Source organism: Melanotaenia boesemani, chromosome 1 (assembly GCF_017639745.1).
Source record: "Melanotaenia boesemani isolate fMelBoe1 chromosome 1, fMelBoe1.pri, whole genome shotgun sequence".
Lineage (NCBI taxonomy): Eukaryota > Metazoa > Chordata > Actinopteri > Atheriniformes > Melanotaeniidae > Melanotaenia > Melanotaenia boesemani.
In genome coordinates, this window is record NC_055682.1 from 14,310,756 (window position 1) to 14,330,889 (window position 20,134).

The window sequence follows — 20,134 nt, forward strand, 5'->3', positions numbered from 1 at the left end:
TCATTTCTCGGAAATTTCAGGACTTATATATTCTCTTGTTCTGACATTTAAGCTTTGCTTGGTCTGAATTACAGGAAATATTCAGACTTCCCATCAACATTTTTCTTAGAGGGTGCAGGCCTTTTTATTTGGCTGTTCTTCTCATTACAAAAAAAGGACAAACAGTAAAAAGTCCATTGCTTATACTGTTCATTGCATGTGTGAGTGTGTGTGTGTGTGTGTGCAAGCATGTGTGCATGTGCAGGACTATGAGTCAAAAGAGCTCGTTATTGACTTAAATAACATAGACCCAGACAGTGAGTCCCTGCAGACTAGACCAATGAAAACAGCACCTCTCTTTTGTGGTCCTGCTTAGAACGACCTTCTTCCTTGTGCAAATGCAGCCGGTCAGACTGTACATGTAAAACTCACACACACCCACTCACTTCATCTCAGCAGGCCCTTTGCTGCAGTGGAAACTGCTGAAAGTGACATCATCACTCTGAGACCATTAAATGATCTAAAGAAAAGTAGAAATGTAGCCTCTTGAGACAATCACAACACTGCAGCATGCACAAATTTATTGTCATTAAAACTATGGAAGCAAGGGATGCCAGGAGCAATAATCATGGATTCTTACTGAAGGACACACAAACAAAATGCAGAAAACAACATATAATTGCTCAGAATAAAGAAATAGGGATGTTTGTATGGGATGTTATGCTGCAAAAGCTCCCTTTCATCTCTCCATGCTCTGGATGGCTCCGGATAGCCATTGTGTACTTATTCCCAACCATATCCTTCCCTTCCATCATTTGTCTATCTCACGAGCCACCTTTAAACAAACATTGGTGGGGGTAAGCTATTCCTTGATATGTTTATCTGCTTTGGGCGATAAGAGTTTCTGGGGAATTCTTGTGCTTACTTGCGCTTGACCCTCTCTGGATTGGAAGCATATGGCTTCATTGCATAACATAGACAGAAAGAGCAGGCATGGAGAGAAATGACTTCATGTAATTATGGGAAATGGTAAGTCAGTTGGTTTCCTGTGTGAATTTGAATTTTACCTACTGGCCTCCTCAGCAGAACTTGAGCTCTTTTGCACATACCTGAAAACAAGTGGTGTCAGTGTTTCTTTTTCCTAGGAAATGACAGTTAAACACAGTTTTACACTGCAGAGGAAAAGCATTTCTCTTTTGGAGTGCTGCTGTATAATATTTGAAGTACAAGTTACTTGATCCTGGAGTTTAAGTCTGCAAACACAGAGATGTGAATCAAAAACAGAAAAAAACATTATACAAAATAAAGAAAAGTGACAGCTTTGTTACCATAATAGAAAATGACTGAGTTAGCAAAAAGGTGAGAATCCAGTGCATAAATTTGATATTGTTTCTGAAGTCTGAGTCACACACCCTTTTTGCTTTTGAATCAGTTGTCCTGAACACATCATAAGCACAAGCATGAGGAGAACCCAAGTCTTGTATTATCGTCATGAGAATTTAAAAAAAAGAATACCAAAATGATAATGAAATTAATAAAAGTGAGAATTAAAACAAGAAGATATCATAACTATCAGGGTGAGTGAATATATTAGCATTTTTTAAATAATCTCCCAGTTATGTGCATCTATCTATGAAAATGCACAACCTGTGCACAAGAGGTTTTAAGAGGGTTTGATCAAAAATCATCTGCTTTCATTGAATGACCTTTAGGTTTTCATTGATTTTTTAAATATTTTTTTATTTTGTCAATTAATGGGCATTCTGACAATTAATATACAGCTGTAGCTCAGGAGGAAGAGAAGTTGTTTACCAACCAGAATGATGGTGGATCGATTCCAGGCTTCCCCTTGCCATTGGGTAAGACACTAAACCCCACGTTGCCTACTGATGTGCCAATAGGCAATAGGTGATAGGTTAAAAGCACTTCGTATAATAAACAATAGAAATGTTGTATGAATGGGTGAATGTGACATGTAGTGTCAAAGCACTTTAAATGCTAAACATATGACTAAAAAGGTGTTATATAAGTACAGTCCATTTACAATTAATCCAGATAAAAAGGAAATCTTGGTTGAGAACGCAGCTGTACAATTATTTATTTGCCATGCTAGAATCCCCAGATTAGCCAATGTATATAAAAAAGATGGACATGGGCATGTGGCTCTAAGAATTAAGCTAAAGTGACGTCTAGATTTAGACAGAAGTTTAATAGGAATGTGCCCTAATTCTGAATTTGATATCTCAGGTTTTTAATTAATCCAGTGGAAATCATAGTTAAGATCATATTTTAGAGTCTGCAACACAGCGATGCAAGGGGCACAATGAAGACCAAGGAGTTCTCCAAACAGGTCAGGAAGCTTTGGAGAAGAATAGGTTAGGGTATTATAAAAACAAATACTAAAAATAAAAAATATATATATATAAAAATCCTTAAATCGAACAGAGTACCTAATCCCAGAGTAAAGCATGGTGGTGGCACCATCATGCTGTGGGATGGTTTTTATTTACAGGGCTTGGGGAATTATCCAGAATTCAAGAAATGAAGGGTGGTATTCATTAACTTCAAACAACATTCTTCAAGTAAACCTGGTAAAGTGTTAATAAGAATTCAGGATAGAAGAAAGCACGATCCCATCATGATCCCAGGTCACTGCTCGTGTGGTGACCAATTGGCTCACAGAGTAGTTTATATTCTCTGTAAACCCTTTTATTCCCCCCAAGAATTTCCACAACTTTTATTCATTCTAGATTATATCTACTCCAAAGATAATGATGACACAGCCATAGACTAAACAAGAGCACAACAAGTTGTGAAATCCACCAGTGGACTACCAACAGCATTATCTGGCTACAGAGATGCGTTGAAGCCACAGACTGCCTTACATCCACAGCCCCCAACATAAATGAACAAGACACAATCTCTTTTTACATCTCCCTTTGAGTGGACTCCATCATTCCCAACAAAACTTTTACCATCTTCCCCAACAATAATATGCAATCCACATATTGCGCAGGCAAGGGGGTGAATGACACCAAGTCATTTACCATAGACACCATTCATCAACACCTAGAACTTCCCAAGACCACAGCCAGACTTCTGTTTGCTGACTTCTCATCGACGTTTGACACACTGCAGCCCCACATTCTGGCCCAGAAATTTTCCAGCCATTTTCACTTGGATGAGCAGCTCATTCTGTGGATAATCAGTTTCTCCTTCGTCTGCTAGTTTCACTCCATCAGTGTCTAGAACCGGACCCACGTTTAGAACACAGTTCAGGTGTGTTTCAAGATCATTGGCTCACCATTCAGAGCCCTCTCTACTTTCTGTAAGCAGCAGACTCTGAGCACAGCTAGCAGGATCCTTCAGAACCCCTCCCACGTCCTGTTCCCTGCTTTCCAGTGGCTTCCCTCTGGACATAGGCTGCATTGCCCCAAATGCAGGACTTAGAGGAGAAGGAGAACCTTTGTTCCAAGGGCTGCCCTACCCCTCAACTCCCAACCAACCCATATACCCCCACCTCAACCCAGAAAACAGCTCCCCTCACCCCTAATCCCCCCATTCTTCCTTAAATTCAGAACAGTTGGTCACTTTCCTTTCTCTGTTGCTATTGGATCATTTCATCTTTGCACTATTACATACAAAACTTGCACTACTGTTAACTTGCACAATTGTTTTGTATATGCACAAATTATTCACAATACAGTACTGTGATTATTTTTTTTCTGTTATTGCATCTATTACATCTGCAGAGTTTATGGTTAATGTATTATAGTATATATTGCAAATTATTATTGTACACCTTGTATTATTATACATTATCTTACATCATACATAATATAATCAGATGTTTCTGAGAATCTGGAGAACAGGGTACATGCCCCAAAACCCATATTCCCATAATTTTCAGGATCTTGTGTCAGTGCATTAAATTCTGTCATAGAAATCACTGCATTTACCCAAGAACACTTCCAGAAATTATAGTCCATGAACATATTTTCTCCTCTACCAATGCTGATTCAATCAAAATCATGCAAAAAAATAAAAATAAAAGAATAAATCGTCTGTGACATAACCCAGACACGCATCCATTCTCTCTGGGAAAAACTGAAAAGCATTTACAGGTTTTAGAGCAAAGAGTGATATCTTCATGATTTCAACTGTTACATATATTGCAAAAAAAAAAAAATCACATATTTTTCTGAAAATTTACATTCTTTTCATTGATTTTTAGGACTTGTGTAAGACCGAGGCATTGTATATTTCAACAAGACAATGCTAAATTAACAACAGTATGGCTTCATAGAAGAAGAGTACTGGTGCCAAACCGGCCTGCCTGCAGTCCAGACTTTTCTTTAAAAAAAGGGGTAATATATAAGGCTTGGTTCTAACATTTTTTGAGCTTTAATTATTTTTATGAAACAATAAAATGTCTCACGTTCTGTTGTGAATAATGTATTGTTCATGAGAATTTACTTTCTGTTGTTATTTACACAGCATCTCATCTTTTGTGTAAGTGTGGATGTAAATAGAACAGTTGCACCACTATCTTTGCTTTTCCTGCACTATGTCTTTTATACTTGTAAGTCTACTGTTATGTCACTCCACTAAACTAAACACTGAAGCTCCTCTGGTTGCTTTATTATAAGTAGAAACATCCTAGATGAAAATTTTTTTAATCGTGTTATGTTTTCAGTTTATTTTTCATATGCACCACTACCACACCCTGCATTTCCTACTTATTAAATTGCTCATTTCCTCTCTTGTTTGCTCAATAAAATATTCTGCCCTGTAGCACAGAAGTATTTATTCCTTCAACATGAGGAACAAATTCAGTCATATCACAAATATTTCTGGAAGTATTCTAACTGCTTCACCATCTCCATAATCCACTTATGCTCCCTAAAGTTAAACAACTAAATTTGATACTGAATTTTATCTAAATCATGAAGCAAAATTGGTCCACATTTCTCCTGTCATGCATGCCATACCCCCTTTTTATGTCTTTTTTTAAACAGTAGTAGCAGGCACCATTTATCACATGCTGTATACAATAATAATTGCCAGAAAATGCTGCAAGTACGTACTGCAAAGAGTGCATTTGTTTATTTCTTGGCTGAAAAAGTGTGCTGAGAAAGTGAAGATATTTGCAGGTTAAGGGCACTCTGACTGATGGGGCAGTCTGCAAAGAACAGAGTCTGACTTAAAGCTGATATAACACAGCTGCCTGACAGATTGCATTACACTGAAATGCCCAAACGGCTCACATCAACTTTAGTTGGCCACGTTTAATGGGTTATGAAGAAAGGTGAAACACAGTTGGGATAAAGAAAAAGCTCTTTAGAGACTTTCAAAAAACAGATCTGGGTTGATGGATGAGTATTTATAACCCTAAAGAGATACTCATCCAGATGTTCATAATAAAACATGCCAAAGTTCACATACATCAGTTTAAATGAACAATCATAAAAACACAGTCTCATTTGCAGTATGGTTCGTTTTAAAGTCTAACAGAGCAAACAGACAAGCTCTTCAACTCACCAAAAATTACATTTGTTAGCTGTTTTTAAGTTTAAATTGCGTGCAAAAATTGAGTGTAACACTGCACACTTCTAACTCTCTTTGATTATCACCGTGTATTGGTGTCATAGTAAACATAGACATTTGGACAAAATGAAAAAAATCTTGTGAAGGACTCTTAGAACTAAATAATTTCTGTTTGACTCATGAAAAGATTACTGAGGCACTCAAGAAGGCAGAAAATAAAAAGCCTTTATTATCTCATGGCTAATCTATTAAAAACATATCAATGCCAACGCGTTTCAGCCTAAGAGGCCTTCGTCAGGGCAAGTAGCAAAATGTTTGTCTGGCAGCTTAATTCATGTATAAATAGGCAATCACCAACAGCTGCTCTGTGTGGGCAGGTAGATGATCACATGATACCCATGACCTGCCAATGACAATCACAGTCAGAGATTCATAAAAAAAACAGGTTAACATAGCATAATATGACCAGATTTAACAGATATGTATATATACATCCATAGTCATACGTATATCTACTAAAGAATAAATAGATATTGTTCATTACTTCTTTAAGGGACCACAGATTAATCAGTTACATTACAAGACCATTACAAAAAATCCAAGTCCCCATTCAAACCTGGGTACTGTGTAGCTTTTAGTGTTTAAATCCAGAATGACTCTCTTTGTAAGAGTTTTTCAAGTCTGCCTCCACCTCTAATTAAATTTTCTATTTAATATATCTATTCATATTTTCTAAGGACACTGTCACTTTTCAATATTTCTTTTAACAATTTGTTTAATTTGATTAGCTTCATTGCTAAATTGTGTCACAAAGTATACTTGATTAGGGTTCAATTGATCTTTCTATGTAGGGACCAGCAGCTGTTCTCTAGGGAGACTTTTAGCTTTATTAAATGCTTTGAGTATAGTTTGTTGTTTATAACCTCTCTTTTTAAATCTCTGGCTCATGTCTTGTGCGTTACTTTCAAGCTCTTCTTCTGTATTATACTTTTCAGCCTCTGAAATTGGCCAAACGAATTGTTTTCTATTAGCCAAGGAGGATGGAAGCTGTCTGCTCTTTGAATTGTATTGTAATCCGTCAGTTTCCTTAAAATAGAAATCTCCGTTGATATCTTTAGAGATTTTAAGATCTAGGAAGGTAATGACAGATGAAGATCCTTCTTTGTGATCGATATTAGTATAAAGTGCTTCAACATCCATTGTGGCTAGAAGAGAAGGTCCAATGTCCTTGATTTTATTTAATACATGAGTACTGTCCTGAATAAAAGACGGCAGTTCTGAGACAAAGGACTTAATGAAAAAGTCAACAAATTGAGATGCTGATTCTGTAATCGATTCGTTGCCACTGATGATCGGTCTTCCGGGTAGGTTCTCCAAGTTTTTGTGTACTTTAGGAAGCATGTAGAATGAGGGAAGTCTTGGGCAGTATCTATTAATACATGAGTACTGTTCTGAATAAAAGTTTTATTTGTTTTTATACTGCTTGCAGCATTCTTATCTCTAGAAAATGATCCCTCAGTAAGCTACTAAAATGAGATTTTAACCATGTGGGAGATGTTGTAAGAAGTTCTCTTTAAAAGTTTTAGCACAAAAGATGGAACTGAGGGGCACAAACTCAAACCCCCACTTTACATACTTCCGAGTGCATTTTGAGAAACTCAGTGACCACAAGAACATTTAAGGCCTGATGTAGATGCAGTGTTTGGTTTATCATTTCTTTGTTAATACTGTAACATTAACATGCACAACATGGCAAACAGGATGAGACGGCAACCTATGTCTTTGACTATTAAATTTGTAGAACCAAGGTTATGAAAATTCAAACATTCACATGAACAAAATTGTTGTGGAACAAATTATGCTGCATTTCACTCAATAAATGGTCCTCATCATTACACATTGGAATGTTATGGCAATCTCTACAATCTCCTTGTTGTTTTCCCAAGCTCAACCAAATATTTTTTAAAGCCTAAAACGAACCTATGAGTAAGTCACAAGAAAGGCAAACACCTAGGGAAAACAAAGTGAATTTTAAAATTAAATTAAACATAAAATCTACCAATTTGGACTCTAGCATTGTTGTCTTGTTAAAATTGCAAACTTTTTGTAATATTTGTAACAAATTCCTTAAGACTGTATATGATCATATGTACCTGTTTGTGTCCATGTGCATGAATAAAATAGAAAGATGTTGGAAAACACAAATCGCTACTACAGAGGTTACATCAGACAAAATGAAGGGTTTACTCTTGTGCCTGTTGTCTGGATGTTCAAAGAATTCATTAGATCTGAGTTAAAGGATTCATCATCAGCAGATGTTTTGTGAAAATGTCATGGAAATCACATATATAATGTAGTCTGGAACAAAGTGGTCAACTAGTCCAACATTACTGAAGCTATGCCACTTATAAGGTAAAAATCAGTGCTTTTGAAACATGATCACAATTAAGGGTTAGGGTGAGATTGTTTAGTCAGTAGCTGTTTAAGAGGTGAAGACTGAAATTGGATGTGAAAAAGCTTTCAGGGATCATTTTGGACTTGAAAGCACTCTTTCCCTCATTTGACTTCACTCTAATTCAGTAACAAAGAATTCTGAGCGGGTCAATATCACAAAAATGCCTTATCTCGTTTTTCACATAATTGCTCAGTAACAACACAGTTTTTAACATTATTCAGCCTTCAAGTGTTCATCTATAAGAGCATGCACTTAAAAAGGCTGAACTCTATCATCCTCCAGTCTCTATTCACTGAGGCGGGGTGGAGTGTTGTGTACTTGGCCGTGGCCTCATGGGAGTGATCTGTCCTCTTGAACCACACCAAAAAAATGTCAGCGTTTATTAAAGCCTTGGCCTTGTTTACATTTTCCCTCTTTAACTTGCCTGCTTAAAAAGTGGTTTTCCAAGAGAGGAAAGCAAGGAGACAAGTTGTCCTTTGAGAGAGTGCTGGAAAGAAATATGTGTTGTTCAGTGTTGAACCTCCATTAAATAAGGAGGATAAAATGTTGGTGGATCTGACCAGCTGCAGGAGACATTAGCCCAACTTCAACATTAGTTAATTGCTAGTAAAAGCCCAAAGTACCAGCTGACTATGTACTATTTGCACATTCAACTTCAACAATCATTCACTGAGAAGAAAGCTAATCTTTTCTTAAGAAGGCAAGAGAAAGAGCAAAAACAGGTTTGGGCTTGTGTGACACCAAAGTTTTTAGGGGGGTGGGGAGGGTCTCTTATCACAATTCCCAAAAGATAACATTGTGGTCTTGTTGTCGTAGCTCCGTATGATTTCTCAGCTGGACTGCTTTGTACTGCGCCTGTAATCATATTGAGACATCTCCTGGCATTTCCAGAAAAATATGTTAGCAACACGTCTAAAAATGTCTCCATTATATCGACTGGCTAGAATGAAAACTGTATGATGATTCAGCACTTTTAGCAAACAGTGAGAACGACATGCTCACATAAACAGAGACAAGTCTCAGAATATGTGAATTAGCCTTTCACAGTTCATCCATCGCTGACTCACTGCTATGTCTCTGCAGAGAAGGTTGTTATGAGTAAACCTTGGTAACTATGGGTTAAAGAGGAACTGAAAATATACAGACCATACTGTCAAGCATCCTAACTGGTTGATTCTGCTTCGGAAAAGAGACCGCTTTGAAACATAGAAAAAAATAAAAAGCATTAAAGGCATTGTTTCTGGAGATTAGTCAAGTATCTCTAATGAATCTTGAAGTAACACAAACATCTAAACAAAGTTTTAAGTCAATATTTCCTGTCAGTGTTGGAATTTAGCTCTGAAAAGTGTGAATGTGAACCTTGTGGTGGCACTTCAGCCATTACAGTTCATCATTAGAGAACCATGAATGTATGGACCTTATTTAATCTGAATCTATCTGAAAATATTAAGTGAATAAGTATGATTCAGGATAACTATTTTACAGAATTGTTTCCTGTGTATTTACTAGTTTAAAGATGCATCGAAACCGCGCTGTAAACTCATTGAATCTCAATCAGTTTTTAAATGCATCACAGTGTTAATAAAGCACAGTCAGTTTTTTACAGGATTTTTATCTTTTGGAGTCCCAAAACTATTCTTCAACACATGGGTTATAAATTTGCTGTATGGAACTTTGTGAGGTCTGAATACATATGGCCTTAGGGAAGGTGTTTTATTTCATAGTGTTGAATTTTCTCATTTTTCAAACTGTCCTCAGGGGGGAAACCAATTTCCTCCTGAGGAGGTTGCAGAGATTCTGGTCAGGAACAGATATTATGAAACCTGGAGCCCCCTGAGGAAGGGAATGTCTGTCCTAACTGTCTAGTTAGTATATACTAGAGAGTGGAGGAGGACCATATGCTCCATGTTCTTGCTGGAAATGAGCTGAATCTCTGGCTGAGATCCTGTACACTCATCAGACTTTCTTTTTATGTTCCCTACGAATAGTAATAAAGCATGAGGGCAACTGGCTGTTAGGCTTTATTCCCACTATGAACACATAAGTTCTCTCTGCAACAAAATTGTTGGATGAGGTGAGGTTGATATAATCTGCACTTTAGGTTTCTTGTTACGACAGTATACTTCAATATACTGTTCAGTATACTTCACTTGATTTACCTGCAGTTTAAACTGAGATTAACTCAGATTGAACTTCCTCTCCATGCTGATAACTCACACATGGGAGTGTGTCTATTGTGCATTACATATGCAAACTTCAGCATAATTGAAAAACAGTGGTCTTGCTGATCAGCACATTTTAAAACAGAAAAAGACATCATTACTCACATTCTTCTTTTGTGCGGTTTATGTGACAAAAAATATATAATTTTGACATTCAGTCAGGAGGACAGTGTCTCAATGGACAGATTATTAAAGGAAGAACCAATAGTTAAAAGGACACCATATGGATAGAAAAAGTTACATTTGTGCAAAGTAAGTAGAATTAATCTGTAAAAATGTACATACCTTGTTATTTTACTGCTAACTCTGCAAAACTGTCCAATTAATCTATAACAAAAACATATCCCAAAATGGACTTGACATTGGGATGATGTGAACATCTCCACACTGTAAGATGACATGGTTTGAGAAACTCTGCATTCAGTGATGAAATTTTTTAAGTATTTAAATACATTCACTTTGGTATGCTTTGGTACATGTAAGGAGCTGATCTTTGACAAGGGAATGACTCTTGAAATGGAAACAACCTCAGATGATGATTCCAGTTTGACTTGTATTTTTTGACCCTATAATAAATAGCTTTTCCACCATCTAGTGGTTAGTATGAGTATTACATCAAAGAACCAAGGAAGGGGTTCTACTAATATGTCACTGTGTGAAAATATAGCTTGTTAAAAATTTTAAAAGAAAAAAAACCTCAACTAAATATATCCCGAAAATATTCACTAGATACAAAAGTGCATACCGAAAATATATAATTAAAACAGTTCTTGAGAAAGTAAAATTAAATAGCAAAAATGAAGCACAAGTTCAATTTGATACATACATTTATTTTATATAAAAGAAAACAACTGTTTTAAACACAGCGGCATCACTGGAAAACAACAGTATCCAACATGGCAGCTAGGCACTGAACAATGTTGGAAGTCATTAAAACATCTACGTGCTCCTCCAAGTGTCTCTTGGGATCCTGAGAGGGGAACAGACAATATCAACAATCAGATGTGACCAATGATATAAGACATTTTTAACAAATAAAGCTGCTGTTTTGACACATCTTTGGTTTCAGCACAGTTCAGTTAAACAAGCAGGAAATATTAATAAAAAAAACAACCTGATCTGTATTTGCTCTTCTTGTACAAATATGTCAGTCTGGCTCACATACTTGAAGGTGCAGGAGTGAATATAAATCTTTTTCTTTTTCTTTTTTGTACCTGTTTTCCAACATTCTTGATTGCCAGCTGCTCTGGGGTCATTTTGTCTTCATCTTCAACAGCCTGAAGGGGCGCACAGTAAACTAGTCATTTTCATGCTCTGCTAACTGCACATGGGGCACTTTTTTTGTGTTTTGTGTAAATGAGGAACAAAGTCTGGAAGTTGTACCTTATTGTAGTTCTTAGCCAGCTCCAGCATTTCTTTGACAATGGTCTCGTTAAGCTTGCAATGCTCACTGTAGTCCTGCAGGGTCAAACCCTCCATCCAGCTCTTCTTATGCAAGTTCAGCAGCATCTAAAGAAGAACGGCAGGTCACCTTTATGGTGGTTAAAAATAAATGAAAGGAACCGAAACAAATACTTGGTGTAGGACTCAAACCTTTTGCTCCAGCTCATTTTTCCTGTAATTAATGGTAATGGAGTAGTAATGCCTGTTAAGTCCATGAATCAGAGCCTGAAAACACACAAAAAAGGCAAAAAATAGTAAAAAAGCACAGTATGTTTAATTAAACATAACAAAAAAAAAAGATGTACTCTTTCAGAAATTATCTAAAATGGTCAGCAGTTAAGAGTAGAAACATTTTAAACGTTTGAAATAATGTTGTAGATTTTCCGTCATCCAGGATAATCCTAAAATCTGAGGAAGCTTTTCGGATGAGAGATTAAACATTTACAAGAACCAAGAAAATAAATTCAGTTGCCTTTCGTCAAGCTGTTGGGATTAGCAATAATGTCCCACATTAAAGTTATTGGATATTTTGCCTACTGCATGTGTTGGAACAGCTCTCCTTCTGTGTTATTTTTTATTTTTCCACTCACCACTGTCACCTGCTGCTCACAGGAGAATGTTTGAATACTGCTGTGAGGTTATGAGAATGCAAACTAACAATGTGCGGTACACTGAGGTGATGTGTTAGAAACTGGTGCTAAATATTTCAAACTACAATGGACTGTACGTTTTCTCAGTATACCGAGATGGCATGCGATCTGCTGTTTCCCTAACAACTAAAGGCAAAAACAAACTGAGCTTATCTGATGTCTGTCAAACATAATTTCTTATTAAAGTTAACAACTTTAAAAAGATTGAAAGCACTAACTTGTTTATTCTGATTGAAAAAAAAAAAGATTTTATATTTATTTTTTAAAATTACACTAAAGCAGTAATATTTACTGTACCTGGATTGAGGGCTTATTAAGATGACCCAGGTTGGACGTGGTTTGTCTTGGTTCATGACCCAACACCATCATGTTGGCATTGATCAATCTGAAGGCATCAATGACAACCTGGGGAAAACAGTCACAAGAAGGCCCTTTACTATATTGAGCATCATTCAAATATACAATTCACTTCATATGAGCACTATTGGTACCTATATTACAGCAGACATCATTCATCCTCACCTTTCCTTTGACACTCTGAATTGGATCAACCACCACTGCAACAGCTCGCTCTGACAGGGCCTCAAAGCTCTGCTGTGTGTTGATGTCCACACCAGACAACCAGCAGCCAAAACCAGGGTGACTGTGGTACCAACCCACAACCATCTCAGGTCTGATGAACAATACAGGTGAACAGCAGCAAGTGTGTTTAAAGGAAACAAAATTAGAAAACAATTAAAGAGTCAGTTTCACTTTGGAAATGGTCTATTTCATTAAAACAAGTAAGGCTTCCTGTAAAGCTACTAAGGTGCTAATAAAGGTAACATGACATTTCAGCACTTATCTTTTTTTCTGTTTGTTCTTTTTTTTTACATACAGGATGAAAAAAACAAAGGTTTTGTTTCACACACACATATTAGGGCTGGGCACATTAATGCATTATAATCGTGTTAACACATTAATTAACACTGTTAATTTTTTAACATGCATTAACACAGGGTTTTGGGGCTTTTCTTTTCCTCTTCTTGCTCACTGGCCACATTAAGAGGCTTGTAGTTTATGTCTCTTGTCCTGCTGCAGTGGTCCGTCTTATGTAATCAGGAGAGAGCGTGTTTATTCAAATGGAGACATTTTCCATCTGACACTTAAAGAAGAAAAAGAACCGACATTTCTCTTTGTCTTTTAAAACCCATGGAAATGGGCAGAAAATTTTAATTTTTGGATGGGAAACTGCTCCCAAAATATAAGAAACTTAGTTATTTTTGTTTGTTTTGTTTTTTTTACTAAATGCAGTTTTATCCTGGTGGACATAAGTTTTGAGGCAAGACAGCAAAGGTTAGACATTTTATGACTGTTTTATAAATGTGAAGCATAAATTAGGCCTTCTTTTGCCTCTGGTTCAGGTTCTGGTGAAACTTACAGTTTTGGAATCTGTGAGATATCAGCTGTCAGTAGAGAGGTCGTTCATTCGTGTTCATGCCATCAGGTGGACACAGGAAGCCATAATTTTTGTTTACATATATTTTTTAGACAGTGTGTACCTGGTCTTTTAACTGTTTGTTGTCCTAACTGTGTTTAGTGGTCATAGAAATGGTTTTACTGACCTGTTAGCTGAAATTCTGGACTTTTTGTGGATACCACACATGTTTATAGTTGCATTTACAGACCTGAGGTTACACACATAAAACCAGATGTTGACCCCTTAACTCCCGGTAGCGGAGGGTGCAGGTGCAAGAAGTTAAACTAAACAGTCAAGTTAAAAATGCAAAATTAGAGAATTTATAGACAATACATCTGGATAACGAACCACTAAAGGTGCATGGATGGAAGTTATTGTGCATACTGTGAATATTTCTCTCTCCTCACCATCTAGAAGCTGTGAGATTCTAATCCTGCTTTCTGTATGTTCACCTGATGCTGGTATTCATCAGATATTGTTCCTTCTGTGTTTAGAAGGAAGCAGCTTCACAACTTTAAATTCATCCTGCTGACTTTTTACCTGTTAGTTAGTAATTTCTGAAAATGTCATCCTTCTTTGTCATAAATATTTGATTTTATAAATATTAAGACATACCTGAACTGTAACTGTACATATGAACTGTACATATATATATATATATACATATATATATATATATATATATATATATATATATACATATATATATATATATATATATATATATATATATATATATATATATATATATATATATATATATACATATATATATATATATATATATATATATATATATATATATATATATATATATATATATATATATACATATATATATATATATATATATATATATATATATATATGTGTGTGTGTATATGTATATATGTATATATATATATATATATATATATTTTTTTTTTTTTTTTTTTTCTCTCCTCCTCTCATGGTTATGTCATGTTACCTGCCAGTCTGCTTCAACATGTCCAACATCTTTGCCTGGAATACAGGATCCACTGCTTCAACGCTCACTCCCTGTGGAGACAAAGTCAGCATTTTGTCAAGAAAAACAAAGTTTTATTTAGTATCACAAACTGTTTGTTAAATTACTAACAAACATGATATATGTTAGGAACACAATGGTGCACATGTTGTATTACAGGAAGCTTCTTGATGGGATATTTTCTTAAGCATGTCAGAAATAATGCAGGAGTGAAAACGCACTGTTCCTGACTGAGGCATGGCAAACACATCAATCACTCGCACTGTGTAGTCATCAACAAATTCTCCCAGCATCAATCCCATGACCTCCATTGGTACACCAGCACGACCATGTTTCAACATCTAAAAAAGAGAAAACACAATGACAACGCCAATGAGTACTATGTCAGATATATTACAAATTTAGTGCTGAGGATGAATGATTACCTTAAGCAGGGCCAGAGAAGAGATGTACACCTGCTCTGCTGTGTCCACAGCAGGTGCATCTGTCGGGGGGCCCTGGGAAGTCGAAATAGAAATTATCTATCAAGGTTTTGAAATTCCTGGACCTTAAATTCTATGTTATATCACATTACGATGCATAAATCGCTCTGGGATTTGTGCACAAGAACATGAGACTGAATCTGGTCTCTGGTAAAACTGCATTGGTTTCAACCAGGAGAATAAATTATTTAAGATTAAACTGAAATAATCATTAAATACTGGACATATTACTGCTGTGACAGGGGATTCCACCATTAGTAAAAAAACTGATGCTCTTTTGAACAATCATTTTTTTATGTTGACCTATTCAGATTTTCTGAAGTCCTTCTTTATGTTCTTTATCTGTACATGATTCAAACTTATTTTTTACCTGGCCAAGTCCTGGCATTCCCCCTCCAAGCCTAAGCAGCCGGTCCATAATAAGAGCTATAAAAAAATAATAATAAATGAAAAAAAAAAAAAATCACCACACAAATCAGTGTCATCTGTGTCCAGCAGCAACTTGTATAATGACATGAGTAAAGCGTATATACATTCATAGTGCCAGTGTATATACATTCATAGTGCCGACCTCTATTGCCTTGACTTTTAAAATGCAAATAAGAAGTCAGACTGAGGAAACCTTTGGGACAAATGTGGGGAAAAAAAATTTTGTTTACCAAGAAAAAAATATTCAGTGTTGTTTTTGTTGTTTTGCTTTTGTGTGTGTTTGTGTGTGTGTGTGTGTAATTTAATGCAGCTTAGGTTTAGGCAATGATTAATACAACAAGCCCAGATATTATTTTGAATACTAAATGTGTCTGACCAGAAAAACCTTGTTGTCGTTCTCAATGACAACATAGAGACCGTTAATACAAATGTTTACAGCGTCACGTAAAATATTTTTTATATTACATATAAGGCAAAAACAAAATTTAAATCAGGCTGTCAAAACTAATTAAATAAATAATTGGTAATTTAATAATGTACTATGTTACAGTCGCTCGACTCATGGAGACATTAGCCGCTAGCTATCTCATGCTAACTTAGCCTGGCAAAAGACGATGGACATCTAAAAATGATCATTGAGCTATTCCGACCATGTTAAATAACACTTGCTTTTTTTAAGAAGTATTAACTCTCTTTACCTGCTGTGAAATCTGTTGGGTATGTAGGTGAGTGTCTTCTTCTGTGTGAAGTCGAATCCTACCAACGGGCTACAATGAATCAGCCAGAATTGTCTATTTTTTTCTTTCTTTTTCTTTTTTCTTTTTAGAATAACTACTTCCGTCGCACTAATGACGTGTAGGACACGCTCCACGCTCCTCCCACTCCCGCGCTAAGCTCCCGCTGGTAACTGCAGAATCTCGACACTAGGGTACACCACAATCAGTATATTTTAGGTGGAATATTACTAAGTGCAAAAATCGGGGTACTCCTAGAGTGAAACGTTGTATGTTTTACTAATCTGCATTTATCTAATACCTTTAGTTACTTACATTAACATTTAGATAGGCAAAATGCATGAATAGGCCTGAAAAACCATTACTTGATCCTTTGTCTTAAATCGAATTGTTAAATGAACATATACTAAAACGTGTTAACAGCAGATTTTTGATAATAATTTAGTTAGTTGAAATATAGACCCAAAATAAAGCAGCCATGCAGTTTAATCTTTAGAGGTGCAAAAGTCCTTTTATTTTTTTATATTTTGACCTACAGGTTTGACCTGTTATTTGGACAAAGGAAACATAGTGGCGTTATTTTGTCCCTTTGGGCATAACAAGTATGAAGAGAAAATAAGTGGCAGTTTTCTCCATGTGTGCTTTCATTGCATAGCTTTTTCATACTGACATTCAGTGTTGTACTGGCCCTTGTGCAGAGCCTCTAAGTTTGTCTTGTATTGCTCTTTTTACTAACACAGCTACCTTTCATCTTATATTACTGAGTGTACACTTTTCAGCTGACATTCATAATTTAAGTGTATTTGTGGGTGTTCAGTGACTGAGAACTCCACACACATCCTACAATGTTTAGATGTCTTGTAGGCCAGATATGTACACCAAAATGTCACCAATGATTTTATAATTTCAAAGTACCATTTACTGTTATTTATATGAATGATTAGTAATGACCCATACTAACTTTTTATCAGAAATCACTGCTTTTGTGATCACAAGATCAGCTGGGTAACATTTTCTGGTCCTGACTTTATTAAGACATTTTTAGCATCTATGAATTTATGTTCAGGTTTATAATTTTGTAAGTAGATAATTTGATCACCATTTTCTCATCTAATTGAATGTGACAAACAATCCTTACTTTTGGTGCACACAGCAGTGTCATACTGATATAAAATAACAGTAATTTACTTAACAGCATTATTATTTCAAGAACTTAAAAGAAAACCTCATTATAATTTATGTGGTTTCTCATATTTCAAGCAAGCATTTCATTATTCCCAGTGGAGCCACAAACTCTAGCTAATCAGATACCGTTGTTCATGAAAAAACTTCCCTGTTTGAGTTTACAGAATCTTCCCAGAAAGTCGCCAGTTCTGCAGAATGGCTTGTGGTGTTTCACCCAGCAGTGACCACCCTGTGGTGCCAGATAGGTCAGCTGGCATTCTGAGGTCACCAAAGGGAATTATAAATTCCCTAATTCTTTAGTGGACGTAGACAGAACAGATAATCATCTGCATTCCTCAGTTCCTCCCTCTTCAAACTCACAGGACCCCCTGCTATCTCAACACAATTCATTACACGTAGCATTCTTAGTCAGGAGATGCTTTCTTATAATGGGCTGACTTCGTTTATTTGACCTTTGCAGTCCAGAGTTAATTCTTCAGTGATCAATTATGTTGCCACTAAAGTGATATGCTTTTAGCTTTATTCAAAATCTGTTGGGTTGTTTCTTATTGTCATAGTATGAATCTAATAATAATACCTTGGCAAGAATACTTTCACTTTACTTACAATTCATGTAGGTAATAACTTAATTAAAATTGATCTAATACAAAACAAAAACTACCATTATTTTTCCAAAAGGTTTACTGTTTGCTGAATCATTATTGTTGATTGAATTCAGCTCAGAGCAGAGAAATGTAATTTGTAAAGCTTTTTGATGAATTACCCAGACAAACAACACATACATGGACAAATGAGACAAAGTCTGTGGATTAGCTGACCTATCGGATTATTTTAAATTTGACAAAGCTAACAGATGCTTTAAGCATAGCTTTGATTTGTGAAAAAATAATTAATCTAATATAAAATCCCATCTATCATCTGCACCTTCGATATAATTAGCTTATGAATCAATAACTACCTAACTGGATAGCAACAAGGACAGGAAGCCATCAGCAGCTGATTATTCAGATAGGAATGATTAGACTTGTCGAGCCACATCAGAAGTTACCAGGAACATGAAACCAGCATGAAACCTTAATCCTGCAGGCAGAGGAAATAAGGGAGAGAAATCTGATGCTTTAAGAGCCTCCCTGTGCCCTGATGGGATTTCGGATTTTAGTGTCGCTTTATAAATCTCCAGCAGGAACCTACAGCAGGATGGCTGCTAGTGGGAAACACTGCTTTGAACTCTTAAATGTTTCTAAGTGAATATAAAATGAGTGAATTAAGATCAAAGAGAAAGGTTAATCTGCACCACCAAGACCAGTCAAAGCACTTTTGATTCTAAATATCAGTTCTTCTAATTTCCCTACTACATTTCTATCATTTTTTACCCTTGATCTATTTCAAGACACACATTATTATTGATACCAGGGAGGACACAGACAGTGTAGTATGATGCAAAGTCTGTGTTTCAGATAGCTTAGTGGTTATGATGCTCATTATTCCCTTTTATCTATTCATTCACTTCCAGCTTTGTATGTATTTTTGCAGATAAAGACTCAAACATTTGTACCACACCATCCTGTTTTTTCTTCTCTTTTTAATTGAACTGTTATATGAATAATAGCTGAAGATTGCAAAGATACACCAAAGTGATGTTGTGTGATGCTAAGTGTCAAAAATGACATAATGATGCAATATTTATTTTGCAGAATAAGACTAGAGACATCAATTGTGTAGTTTGAAAGTCTCACATAGTCCACATTTTTGTATCTATCATCTTGCTTGATGACCTGTGCATGCATGACTGAGATTTATATATATATATATATATATATATATATATATATATATATATATATATATATATATATATATATATGTATATATATATATGGATATAGAGTGACTCAGTGATATTTGGAGAGTTAATGTGCAGTATGATGCTGTAATTTTAACAATATATCATAGAAAGTAGAGTTTATTTACCTAATAGATTAAACAGTATTGCAAATCTATATGCAATGCAAAGCCAGCGTTTTAGAAAAACTGATAAACTGCAAATCATTTCTGTGTTTTTGTGTATTTTATGATGATCTTCTGTTACTTTAGGTTCAAATACAGTTTTAAATTCTCATCAGCAGAGAGCACCAGATCAAAACAGTAAGTTTATTGAAATCATTATACCAAAGCGGTTCATCCTCAAAGCAGTGGAGACCAAAGCTAGAAAGCTGTAGTTCCTCTTTTTCATCACTTGGTGAAAATGTGAAAATGCTTAGTTTACACTTTAACAAACAGCACACAAGTCAATAAATCTTGTAAATGCTCTTAAAGGTGCGAATTAGTGGTTATCATCTGTAAGTTCTTCAGAATTTGGTTTCTACCTCATCATTTAAACATTTGTGTCACATTGTGTTATCAGCATACATAGAGTAGATGCTGGCTATGTTTCAGAAAATAGTACAGAAAAGAATAAAGGGGATTTTAATTCTTTGTTTCCAAATATTTGCTCGGTTTTTTTTTCTTTATTAATCCAGTGCCTCCCACAGTTGGGTTTAAAG

The 20,134-nt window shown here is 35.7% G+C and overlaps 1 protein-coding gene across 1 annotated transcript; it reads right to left on the reverse strand.

Moving 5' to 3' along the window:
* Window positions 1–11,015: 11,015 nt before the first annotated feature.
* On the reverse strand, window positions 11,016–16,506 carry psmd14 (proteasome 26S subunit, non-ATPase 14). The gene is made up of 11 exons (XM_041993155.1): window positions 16,371–16,506; window positions 15,614–15,669; window positions 15,187–15,258; window positions 14,983–15,102; window positions 14,723–14,793; window positions 12,819–12,969; window positions 12,594–12,701; window positions 11,797–11,871; window positions 11,587–11,712; window positions 11,418–11,480; window positions 11,016–11,173 (listed from the first exon to the last, which is right to left on the reverse strand). Exons 2-11 carry the CDS (start codon window positions 15,659–15,661, stop codon window positions 11,075–11,077), a joined length of 933 nt encoding a protein of 310 aa, XP_041849089.1. The 5' UTR covers window positions 15,662–15,669; window positions 16,371–16,506; the 3' UTR covers window positions 11,016–11,074.
* Between the last annotated feature and the right edge of the window lie 3,628 nt (window positions 16,507–20,134).

Coding starts and splice junctions, on each gene's coding strand:
- psmd14 (XM_041993155.1), bottom strand. CDS start 15,661: ATGGACCGGCTGCTTAGGCTTGGAGGGGGAATGCCAGGACTTGGCCAG. Junction 15,103..15,186: donor CTTCTCTGGCCCTGCTTAAG/GTAATCATTCAT, acceptor TCTCTTTTTTAG/ATGTTGAAACATGGTCGTGC. Junction 11,174..11,417: donor TCAAGAATGTTGGAAAACAG/GTACAAAAAAGA, acceptor TTCCCCTCTCAG/GATCCCAAGAGACACTTGGA.